Source organism: Ursus americanus, chromosome 5 (genome assembly GCF_024610735.1).
Source record: "Ursus americanus isolate L20-20 chromosome 5, mUrsAme1.1.p, whole genome shotgun sequence".
NCBI classification, from domain to species: domain Eukaryota; kingdom Metazoa; phylum Chordata; class Mammalia; order Carnivora; family Ursidae; genus Ursus; species Ursus americanus.
This window is the reverse complement of record NC_142131.1, coordinates 56,547,480-56,560,042: the sequence shown is the minus strand read 5'-3', so window position 1 is coordinate 56,560,042 and position 12,563 is coordinate 56,547,480. Positions and strand designations below refer to the sequence as shown.

The 12,563-nt window shown below is 41.8% G+C and overlaps 1 protein-coding gene and 1 long non-coding RNA gene across 2 annotated transcripts in view; one reads left to right on the top strand and one right to left on the bottom strand.

Moving 5' to 3' along the window:
• The window catches only part of LOC148110119 (uncharacterized), a 384,230-nt gene that overhangs the window by 99,165 nt on the left and 272,502 nt on the right, over positions 1-12,563 (top strand). The window lies entirely within an intron of this gene.
• The window catches only part of TRPC7 (transient receptor potential cation channel subfamily C member 7), a 137,615-nt gene that overhangs the window by 91,991 nt on the left and 33,061 nt on the right, over positions 1-12,563 (bottom strand). The window contains exon 2 of the mRNA XM_045795027.2: positions 2,223-2,405. Within this exon, the coding sequence (XP_045650983.2) occupies positions 2,223-2,405 (183 nt within the window). The remainder of the gene's footprint in view (positions 1-2,222; positions 2,406-12,563) is intronic.

Here is a 12,563-nt window from a genome sequence, read left to right as displayed (position 1 = left end):
CTGAATTAGTGGTTTGATTTGATATCATGGAGACTGAGGAATTTTTTATGGTTCTATATTCCAGCCTTAAAGCTATTGTATATATCAGGTGTAAAGGCAATGTATTTATAAATAGGCTTTGATGCTGGTCATTTCATAACTCAAGGACCCAGGGTTAGATTGTGCCCATGGAAGCTGCTGAAGTTCATAAATTAAAAATGAAATCTCATTATAATATTAATACATCTTTTTAGTATTAGGTATTTTCACCATAATTCATGATAGAATAAATGTCAAGGAAAACTGTGTCTGTCTGCTGTTACATAATGGCATACATGGTTTGAGAGAATTTACCCATTGGAGGTCTTTAAAATGGGCAAGGCTGACTTTTTATGCAGGTTGTTTTTCATCTTACCACCTATGGGTTGCTGCAGACACTTGACATTCATGATGGATATTTCCTGAGACCTTTATGACTCTCCTAATTGGCAAATACCACTAAATAATTTCCCTCATAAAACCTTTTTATTGTGCCCCGAACCGTCATGTTTGTGGAGTACTTTGCTTTTTCTTCTCATTCATTACCAGGGCTGTTTTGTACTAACAGTTGACGATAAGAGGGAACACGTAGCTATAAGGTGGTGGCCAGACTGCTAGACTAGCTGACTGATGAGCCCTCACTGACAGTTTTGCTAAGAGGTTTGGATTTATGTTTCAGAAAAATGGTGAATGCTTGCTTTTTATGGGCAGTTGGAATTGCTCATGAATAGCCAAAACTGCAAATACAAATCCACAGATGCCAAGCATCTCCTGTTCTTTGGGTTTTCAGAGACATCTTCACTTCCACCCTGTGCTCTTTCCTTGTGCTGGGAGGCAGGAGGATTCTCCAGTTTAGGGAAGGAAGGAAATGCTTGTAGTTCTGGAAACTCAAGCTCATCTTCACCACTGCTGAACAGTCTCCATAGCAGGGTTTGTGTGAACTCCAAGGCCATGGGCATCTCAGCAGCTTCTGGATTAGAATGCTGTGCTTTGATGAAAAGCCTCATTGAGCTCTCGGGGTTGGTGAAAAAATGAGTTTTCCTGAGCCAAAAAAATAGGGTTGTACTTGAAGCTATAGCCTGCTCCCTCTCTTTGCATAGCCCCATGCTTTTGAGTGGTAATCAAAGGCCACATTTCCCATGATTGGTCCACTCTACCTTTGGGACCTAGAGTCTTTGAACAAAGCTATTTTTTCTTAGATTTTTTTTTATTGTTATTAAAAGTAAGAGGGCAGGAAGATTTTTTCAAACTTGGAAGTTCCCACTAGATGAATTCCGCAGATATATGTAGTTGTTGAAGGATGGTTCCCTCCATACAAATTAAGATAAGCAAGAGGACAAGTGTCCAGAGGGCAGTTTAGGGGCATTGAAAATACCCCCAGTATTGACCCTGTGACATAGCTGGAAAAAAATAAAAACCCTTCAAGGCTGATCACCCATTTTGCTTATGTGCAAAGCACAGTGATATTGAAACACGTGGATCTTTGGAGCTCTGCAGTTTTCATCAGGATGGATGACATCATCTAATGTAAGAGCAGATTCTAAAGAATCCAGAGTACATCCAAAGTGGAAACATAATTGACTTTTGCTGCTTAGGACTTCAATCGGACCACCCACTATGGGTGCCTGTGGCCATTAAAGACACCTTGAGGTTGACTGAGGAGGTAGGACAATCTTACTCCTGTGAAAAGTCTCCTTGAGCTTCCTACTAAGTACTTGCATAAGCCTTTGGAGTGAAATTCCTCTAAGCTTCCCAGAACCATGGATCCCACAAAGCCTCCACACTAAAATATTTTCTACACAACAAGTCCCCAGGCACACAGAGCTCAATCAGTGCTATTGACAGACCGGAGTGATATGTTTCTTATGAAAACTGGGGAATTGGCTTCCTAGCTGATGTCAGGTCACATTGTCCCTGCCAGTTGTTTAGAGGCTGAAAGTCTCCTCTTTTGTTTTCCAGGATGAAAGCCTGTTCATGGAATTACAGTCATGCTACCTTTCTCTTGGTGGGCTGGGGTGTGAAGGAAGGGGGTTGCTGAGAGGAGCTCTGGGCAGTCCTACAAGGCTGGCCATTCTCTGTCTAGAGAGTAGTGGGGTGATTGGTGTTTTCAAGGTCACCTTGTGGGAATGTAAAATATGCATGAGCACAAAGCTAGGCCAACTGCCCTGCAAGGCAGGAAGGCCCAGAGAGGTGGGGAAGCTTACCTTCTTGACTTCGTATTTAATGGCGAGTTTGATCCGGCTCAGACTTGGACGGTGGTGGTCGGACCAGACTTGGAAATTCACATCACCATTTAAAATCGCTTCCACCTCTTCCGTGTCTCGGCATAGGTCCAGCACGCCCACCACAAAATCCTTGCATTGCATAGATAACTTCCTGTAATCGTTCTAACAGAATAAAGAGAAATCAGGGGTGTGTCACCCAGAGCCCCACAGATCGGCTTGCCCACTATAGCAGCATGGATCAGTGACTGTCCACCAAGTGTGAGTTTACGGAGAGCATTGGAACCAGGGCTGTGCTGTGTCCAGAAGGCACAGCAACCTAGAGGGCCTCTTTTCTAAGAGGGGATTGGTCAGGGTGGGCTCCGTGGGCTACCTGCATCTGAGTCACCGTGTGTGCATATGCCAGAACTATAGATAGCCAGGGCCTGTCACAGACTGACGGAGTCAGAATTCCTGCAGAGGATGCCCAGGATCTGCCCTTTAACCTTTTTCTCTAAGTGATTCTGATGGCTGCTGATCTCCGTCCTGACTCTTTCAAAGCAGCAGTTCTTTGTGCCCAGTTCTGAGAGAGGGGTGTTAAAGAAATGAACTCTGAAGGCTGGAAATAACACTTCACTCATTTACCACCCACGTGGAGTGGTAACTGTTCTACACAGGAAGTTTACTGGAAAGATATGGCTGATAGGCTAAAACTGGAAAAAAATGTACACAGGTGTGCTTTCTTTTTAGGTACTGGCAGATCTTGTAAATTATAAATTTAAAAATCAAATGTAATTTGAATCTAACGGGATCCTTTCTTACCACACATCCTTTTGTATGGCAAATCGTGGCTCCTTAAATTACTTGCCTGTTGAGCAAACATTTTTAGACCTTGACCTTTGTTTTGTTTTGCTTTTTAATGAGTTGCCTCTGAGTTCTCTGTTCTCTTCCCTAGGCATACCTTTCAGAATTATCTTTGAGAGCCTTCAATTCCTTTCCGAGTGACATGCCAGCTTCCCTCTCCCCCAAGCAGATTGCTTCAGTTCCAGATAATGATCCAAAATGTTGGACAAAAAAATGTTTCATGTCACCCTCATACCACTACTCCCCAAAAATATTTTCGTTTAGAGGTTTCCTTGTTCATTTCTTAGTTGAAATAAGTCTATTCAGAAAGGACACTAGAGCCAAATGTCACTTTTAATGTTAATCCATGTCAACAGCCTTCAAACTGGTAAATAGTAGTTGGTAAATAGGAATGCAGATTTGCTTTTCCAGATTTGGATTCCTGAGTAAATAGGTGGGAGCCTGGCAAACTGTAGAAGCTTAGCTATTTTTCTGAATTAATGATTCTTGTCTCCTTCCAGCACTGCTGAGTCAAAATGTCACTGTGCATTAGGGAAAGAGGGCAATAAGTGTTTGCTAGGAAGAGGATCAAGAAAATGTTTTCTTTTTCTTTTTTTTTTTTTTTAAAGATTTTATTTATTTATTTATTTATTTGACAGAGATAGAGACAGCCAGCGAGAGAGGGAACACAGGCAGGGGGAGTGGGAGAGGAAGAAGCAGGCTCACAGCAGAGGAGCCTGATGTGGGGCTCGATCCCACAATGCCGGGATCACGCCCTGAGCTGAAGGCAGACGCTTAACCGCTGTGCCACCCAGGCGCCCCAAGAAAATGTTTTCTGACAAGAGTGCCCACCCTTCATTTTTATATATAATTTAAGGAGAAGAAGGGAAATTCCAGGTAGAAAGGCAACTGCTTAGCTCAGGCAGACTGTCATGGAGAAAAATTCAGGGAGGATACTTTGAGTCTTCTAGGTTTTGGCACAGAGCTGGGTGGTGAGATGAAGAGCTGTGTTCTCTGATCCTCCACCCTTAACACCTCCCTCCCTCTTCCCCTCCCTCTGTTCCTTCTCTCCCTCATTGTTGAGGGCCTACTCTGTACTAGGCAATGACAAATTAGCAATGAACAGGGCCAGTGTGGTCTCTGAGTAGTGTGAGGGTAGAGGCCAGGGATCCACTCTCTGGATTGCGTAACAGTAGTGCTAGGTAAAACTTGCTCAGAGCGTATTCTAGCTAAGATATTCTGAGAGCCCTGATGAACCAGGGATGGGAACCTCAAGGGACTGGGCTCAGCAAAAGGGACCTGTTCCACTCTGGCAGTCCTGCTACTGAAACTCAGGTGTCCTGGGCCTGTGGCCCCCACTCCATCACTTTTCTTGTCTCTTTCTTGAGAAGGAGGAGTCTCTGAATATTGTTGCCTATTCCTAGTAAGACAGACACTTCCTTGTTAGTTAGGCATGACCTCATCTCTTGGTAGAAACTCCTGCCTAGAGCTCAGTGCATGGATAGATACAGAAAAGAAGAGGAAAGGGCTTGACTCAGCCCATGGCGCAAGCTCCCCATGCTAGGAACATCAGATTGCACTGTCCTGGAGCTTCTGCATGTTTCTGGGCTCAGCACAGTTCAGAACACAAGTTACCATTTTTTTTTCCCTAAGATTTTAGCTTCCCTGGGCTCTTTCAGCAAGCCTGGCCATAGAAAGGGGGAACCCACCAGACAGAGCAGCCAAAGCATGTAGTTTGCTTTTACCTTCTGCATTAGACACTGAGGCTGGGAGGCAACAAACCTGGTGTCTGCAGATGGCTGGAAGAGTCAGAACCCGGGCCTGCCGGGAAGACAGAGATGACGTGGGTAAGGACAGCTGCAGATGGTGGGGCATGGTCATGGCCAGGCCCAGGCTTACCAGAGAGGACCACAGGTGAATGTCTCTGGGGAATTATGATGATTGTGATTTATTGGGTCAACCCTGAGCTCAATAAGCCTCCCAGGTCACACTTTCCCAACTTTAGTTGGAAGTAGATGAGACGCACACGCAGGAGTTCACAGGGACCCTTTTAAAAATAATTTAATTTTCCACACATTAAAGTCTGTCAGTCCCAATGGGTGACAGATGTTCTGCCTGCAACATCTCACTTAATCCTTATAAAAATCCCATGATGGAAGGATTGCCAGCATTTCCAACTTAAGAATGAGGAAACTGAGACCCAGAGAGAGAAACAAACAGGCCTAATCGACTTTTCCTTCTCTTTGTAACTTACTCATCTCTGGATCACTCTTAACTTCCCTGAAGATTTTAGCCCCTATCTCACAGCCACTCTCCCAACATCGCTGTTGCTATTGGTGGTGGTTTCAAGATCCAGGAAGACGACCCTCCCATTACTCCGCCCTCTCATTTCCTTGACAGCGTCTTTCCCAGTGACCTTCTCCTCAATTCTTAACTCAGCCATTCATTCTCTTACTTATTCCTCCTAACCACAGCTCCTTCATGACCCCACCTTCACCTCTCCCCACTCTGACCACCGCCTTTTACATGTTGAGCTCCCTGCCTCTGGGACTTCAATTCCAGCGATCCTTTGATTCTACCAGAGCCACAAGACTTTGATTTTACCTCGCTTTCACTGGGTTTCATTCCTTTTAGGGGCCCGTCACCCTCCTTGCAGTGCTTATACTTCATAGGCAACAGTTATAATCATCCCTGTACATATCATCAACTCTCTTGTCCTCCTCTTATTTCATCCTTCTTACTGGACAAAAGCCTGACCTTAGTTGAGTTTAATCTGCTGCCCTGTTCCTGCCTCTGCATAGTAAATGTGGCCGCACAACACAAACGCGCTGCCCAGACATGCTATTAACTACCTCTAACCTCCGGTAGTCCTCAGTGCCTCTGGGCAGTTTACTCTCCCTCTCTCCCAACAAGTATTGCATACCTTTTCCTCTCTTCAGCCTCTGACACTTTCCCTTCCTCCTAACTCTCAAATGAGGACCTTGTCTCCCATTTTGCTTGGAAAATAGGAGTCATCAGAAGAGAAGCACCACATGCGGACATGCTCATATTTTCTATCTGCATGCGCCTGCACTCATGGACTACTTCCTCTTCTTGCTGTGAATGAAGTGCTCTTGCTCCTGTCTAAGGCCGTCTCTACTTTGGTGCTAGATATCAGCCCCTTATGCCTACTCAAGGACAGGGCTCTTGCAACCTTCCTTTCTTTCTCCTGCATTGTCAATTTCTCCCTTTCCCTACAGTATACAAACATGCTCAGTATACAGACATGCTGCTATGCTCTCGTCTTAAAAAGGAATTTCTCTTGAGCCCACTTTCCTCTCCAATTACAATTACAATTTTCTGTTCCATTTTATAGCAAAACTCCTCAATTGCGGTGTCTACACTCATTGTTTCCAGTTGCCCTCCAGGCATTCTTTCTTATTCCATTCAATAAGACTTTCACACCCACATCTACTTTCTCCACTGAGATTGTTCTTACCAAGGTCACAAGTGACTTTTATGTTGCCAAATCCAATGGTTGGTTCTGAATCCTCATGCTACATGACTTGTCAAGAGCTTTGACATAGATGATTATTTCCTTCTCTCTGGTACACATTCTTCACTTGGCTTCCAGCCTCATATGCTCTTTTGTGTGTTTTTCTTCCTGAATGACTACTTTTTATATTCTTTCTGGATTTATTCTCATCTTCTTGGTGTCTTAATTTTGGAACGCCCCAAAGATGTGCCCCGTCCTTTGAATTCTCCTTTTTATCTATTTATACTCATTGCCTTAGTGATCTTATATAAGAGCATTAGATACCATCCATATGCTGATGACTCCAAAAGTTATGTTTAGCACACCCTTCTCCTGAACTTGACTCATATATCCACTTGCCAAGTTGTTATTTCCACTTGGATGCCAAACTGTCACTTCAAACTTAACAAAACTAACTCTGGATCTAGTCTTTTCCAGCTTATTTAGTTTCCTCCACCCTTTCACTTGCTCAGGACAAGAAAAAATCTGTCCTGGTCTGCTATAATGTATTTTCCATATTATCAGTTGGAGGGATACTTAGAAAAAGTAGTCAGATCATGGCACTGCCATGTTCAAACCCACCAACAGTGTCCCATTCACTCAAAGTAAAAGTGGAGTTGTTACGTTGTCCTATGAGGACATACATTTCTAGCCCCTCCATTCTCCTCCTGATTTTATTTCCTATGGTTCCCTCCTTCCCTCAGTCTATTCCAGCCATTCTGACTTCCTTGCTGTTCTCCTAGGACATTAGGCATGGACTGGACCTTTGTACTGGCTATTTTCTTTGCTTGGAATGCTCTTTCTCCAGGCTCTACATGAATGACTTCCACAACTCATTCAAGTCTTTGCTCACATGTCACTTCCTCAGAAGCCTTCCTTGACTGTCTTTTAAAAAAAAATTATAGCCTTTCTCTGTTTGCCATCATCCTATCCTACTTCTTTTTCCTTCATAGTACTCTTTATGACCATATGACATGACTTACTATATATTTTATCTATTTATTGTCCATGTCCTCTCCTGGAATGTAAGCTTCTTGAGGGTGGGAAATGTTGCCATTTTATTCACAAATAGAGTCTAGAACATGTTTTGGAACATGATAGATGTTCCGTGAATGTTGAGTCCATCAGAGCAGTTTACTTGTCTAAGATAACATAGCTACTAAGTGGTTGAGCCAAGATTCAAAACAGGTAGATCTGACCCGAATGCTGCTGTCTTTCCTCTCACTGTGTTGCCTCTTGGTGAGCAGGATATTCCCTTCTCCTTAGCACACTGTGAAAACTAGAGGCTTAATTGGGGCTGACTCTCAACTAACTTGGGGAAATAAAGGGTGGGCTGGTATATGGTTTGAACACCCAACAGATTCTCTAGTATAGTAAATGAGTATACAGGTTTTCAAGTCAGGAGGACATACAGGGTATTATTCTAAGTGAAATAAGTCAGACAAAGACAAATACCATATGATTTCACTTATATGTGGAATTTAAGAAACAGATGAACCTAGGGGAAGGGAAGGAAAAATAAAACAAGATAAAAACAGGGAGGCAAACTATAAGAAACTCTTAACTACAGGAAACAAACAGGATGGCTGGAGGGTGGGTAGAGGGGAAGATGGGGTAACTGGGTGATGGGCATTAAGGAGGGCACATGATAAAACAAGCAGCGGGTGTTATATGCAACTGATGGATCGCTAAATTCTACCTCTGAAGCTAATAATACTCTATTAGTTAACTAAATTGAATTTATTTATTATTATTTTTTTAATGTTTTTTTATTATATTATGTTAGTCACCATACAGTACATCCCTGGTTTCTGATGTAAAGTTCGATGATTGCGTATAACACCCAGTGCACCATGCAATACGTGCCCTCCTTACTACCCATCACCAGTCTATCCCATTCCCCCACCCTCTCCCCTCTGAAGCCCTCAGTTAGTTTCTCATAGTCCATAGTCTCTCATGCTTCATTCCCCCTTCTCATTACCCCCCTTTCTTTATCCCTTTCTTCCCCTACCGATCTTCCTAATTCTTATGTCCCATAGATGAGAGAAATCATATGATAATTGTCTTTCTCTGCTTGACTTATTTCAGTTAGCATTATCTCCTCCAGTGCTGTCCATGTTGCAGCAAATGTTGAGAACTCGTTCTTTCTGATAGCTGAGTAATATTCCATTGTATATATGGACCACATCTTCTTAATCCAGTCATCTGTTGAAGGGCATCTCGGTTCCTTCCACGATTTAGCTGTTGTCGACAATGCTGCTATGAACATTGGGGTGCATATGGCCCTTCTCTTCACTACGTCTGTATCTTTGGGGTAAATACCCAGTAGTGCAATGGCTGGGTCATAGGGTAGCTCAATTTTTAACTTTTTAAGGGACCTCCACACTGTTTTCCAGAGTGGCTGTACCAACTTGCATTCCCACCAACAATGTAGGAGGGATCCCCTTTCTCCACATCCTCTCCAGCAGTTGCTGTTTCCTGCCTTGTCAATTTTTGCCATTCTAACTGGCGTAAGGTGGTATCTTAGTGTGGTTTTGATTTGAATTTCCCTGATGGCTAATGATTTTCAACATTTTTTCATGTGTCTGTTAGCCATTTGTATGTCTTCATTGGAAAGGTGTCTGTTCATATCTTCTGCCCATTTTATGATTTTTTTATTTGTTTCTCGTGTACTGAGTTTGAGAAGTTCTTTGTAGATCTTGGATACCAGTCTTTTATCTGTAATATCATTTGTAAATATATTCTCCCATTCTGTGGGCTGCCTCTTAGTTTTTTTGACTGTTTCCTTGGCTGTGCAGAAGCTTTTTATCTTGATGCAGTCCCACAAGTTCATTTTATCTTTTGTTTCTCTTGACTTTGGAGATGTGTCATGAAAAAGATTGCTTTGGCCTATGTCATAGAGGTTGCTGCCTATGTTCTCCTCTAGGATTTTGATGGATTCCTGTCTCACATCGAGGTCTTTCATCCATTTGGAGTTTATCTTTGTGTATGGTGTGAGAGAGTGGTCAAGTTTCATTCTTTTGCATGTAGCTGTCCAATTTTCCCAGCACCATTTATTGAAGAGACTGTCTTTTTTCCACCGGATGTTTTTTCCTGCTTTATCAAAGATTAGTTGCTCAAAGAGCCGAGGGTCCATTTCTGGGTTCTTTGTTCTGTTCCATTGGTCTATGTGTCTGTTTTTGTGCCAGTACCATGCTGTCTTTGTGATCACAGCTTTGTAGTACAGCTCGAAATCCGGCATTGTGATGCCCCCAGCTTTGTTTTTCCTTTTCAGCAGTTCCTTGGCGATTCGGGGCCTTTTCTGGTTCCATATAAATTTAAGGACTATTTCTTCCAGTTCTTTGAAAAATGTCCTCGGTATTTTGATCGGGATAGCATTGAAAGTGTAGATTGCTCTGGGTAGCATGGACATTTTAACTATGTTAATTCTTCCGATCCTTGAGCATGGAATATTTTTCCATCTTTTTGTGTCTTCTTCAATGTCTTTCAAGAGTGATTTATAGTTTCTAGAATATAGATCCTTTAAACCAGCCCTACAGGAGATATTAAGGGGGGTTCTATAAAAGTAAAAAGGCCCCAAGAGTGAAACAGAACAGAAAGTCACAATCTATAGAAACAAAGACTTTACTGGCAACATGGCATCATTAAAATCATATCTCTCAATAATCAGTCTCAATGTAAATGACCTAAATGCTCCCATAAATGCCACAGGGTTGCAGATTGGATAAAAAGACATGACCCATCCATTTGCTGTCTACAAGAGACTCATTTTGAACCTAAAGATACATTCAGACTGAAAGTAAAGGGATGGAATACCATCTTTCACGCCAAGGACCTCAAAAGAAAGCTGGGGTAGCAATTCTTAGACAGATTGGATTTTAAACTAAAGACTATAGTTAGAGACATAGAAGGGCACTATATTATTCTTAAAGGATGTATCCAACAAGTGGATATGACAATTATAAATATATATGCCCCCAACAGGGGAGCAGCAAGATACACAAGCCAACTCTTAACTACAATAAAGAGACATATAGATAAAAATATGTTAATAGTAGAGGGCCGCAACACTCCACTATCAGCAATAGACAGATCACCTAAGCAAGAAATCAACAAAGAAAGAAGAGCTTTGAATGCCATACTCGACGAGTTGGACCTCATAGATATATATAGAACACTACACCCCGGAACCAAAGAATACTCATTCTATTCTAATGCCCATGGAACATTCTCAAGAATAGACCATGTTCTGGGACACAAAACAGGTCTCAACCGATACCAAAAGACTGAAATTATTCCCTGCATATTCTCAGGCCACAACGCTTTGAAATTGGAACTCAACCACAAGGAAAAATTTGGAAGAAACTCAAACACTTGGAGACTAAGAACCATCCTGCTCAGGGATGATTCGATAAACCAGGAAATCAGAAATCAATTTAAACAATTTATGGAGACCAGCGAGAATGAAAACACAACGGTCCAAAACCTATGGGATACTGCAAAGGCAGTCCTAAGGGGGAAATACATAGCCATCCAAGCCTCACTCAAAAGAATAGAAAAATCTAAAAATGCAGTTTTTATATTCTCACCTCAAGAAGCTGGAACAGCAACAGAGGGACAGGCCTAATCCATGCACGAGGAAGCAGTTGACCAAGATTAGAGCAGAAATCAATCAATTAGAAACCAGGAGTACAGTAGAGCAGATCAACAGAACTAGAAGCTGGTTCTTTGAGAGAATTAATAAAATTGACAGACCACTGGTGAGACTTATCCAAAAGAATAGAGAAAGGTCCCAAATTAATAAAATTATGAATGAAAAAGGAGAGGTCACAACCAACACCAATGAAATTGGAAGGATTATTAGAAACTTTTATCAACAGCTTTATGCCAATAAATTAAGCAATCTGGAAGAGATGGAGGCCTTCCTGGAAACCTATAAACTACCAAGACTGAAACAGGAAGAAATTGATTTTTTAAACAGGCCAATTAATTATGAAGAGATTAAAACAGTGATAAACAACCTTCCAAAAAAAAAAACCCTCCAGGCCCGGATGGTTTTCCTGGGGAATTCTACCAAACATTCAAAGAAGAAATAATACCTATTCTCCTAAAGCTATTTCAAAAAATAGAAACAGAAGGAAAGCTACCAAACTCATTCTATGAGGCCAATATTACCTTGATCCCCAAACCAGGCAAAGACCCCATCAAAAAGGAGAATTACAGACCGATTTCCCTGATGAATATGGACGCCAAAATTCTCAACAAGATCCTGGCTAATAGAATCCAACAGTACATTAAAAGGATTATCCATCATGACCAAGTGGGATTCATCCTTGGGATGCAAGGGTGGTTCAACATTCGCAAATCGATCAGTGTCTTAGATTTTATCCAAAAAGAAAAAGCCAAAAATCATATGATTCTCTCAATAGATGCAGAAAAAGCATTTGACAAAATACAGCATCCTTTCCTGATTAAAACCCTTCAGAGTGTAGGGATAGAGGGTACATTCCTCAATCTCATAAAAACCATCTATGAAAAGCCTACATCAAATATCATTCTCAATGGGGAAAAGCTGGAAGCCTTTCCCTTAAGATCAGGAACACGACAAGGATGCCCACTCTCGCCATTATTATTCAATATAGTACTAGAAGTCTTTGCAACAGCAATTAGACAACGAAAAGGGATCAAAGGTATCCAAATCGGCAAAGAAGAAGTCAAACTGTCTCTCTTCGCAGAAGACATGATACTCTATATGGAAAACCCAAAAGAATCCACTCCGAAACTATTAGAAGTTACAGAGCAATTCAGTAATGTAGCGGGATACAAAATCAATGCTCAGAAATCAGTTGCATTTCTATACACGAATAATGAGACTGAAGAAAGAGAAATTAGGGAATCCATCCCATTCACAATAGCACCAAAAACCATACGTTACCTTGGAATTAAATTGAATTTAAATAAAAATTGAAAAGAAAAATAAAATCAGG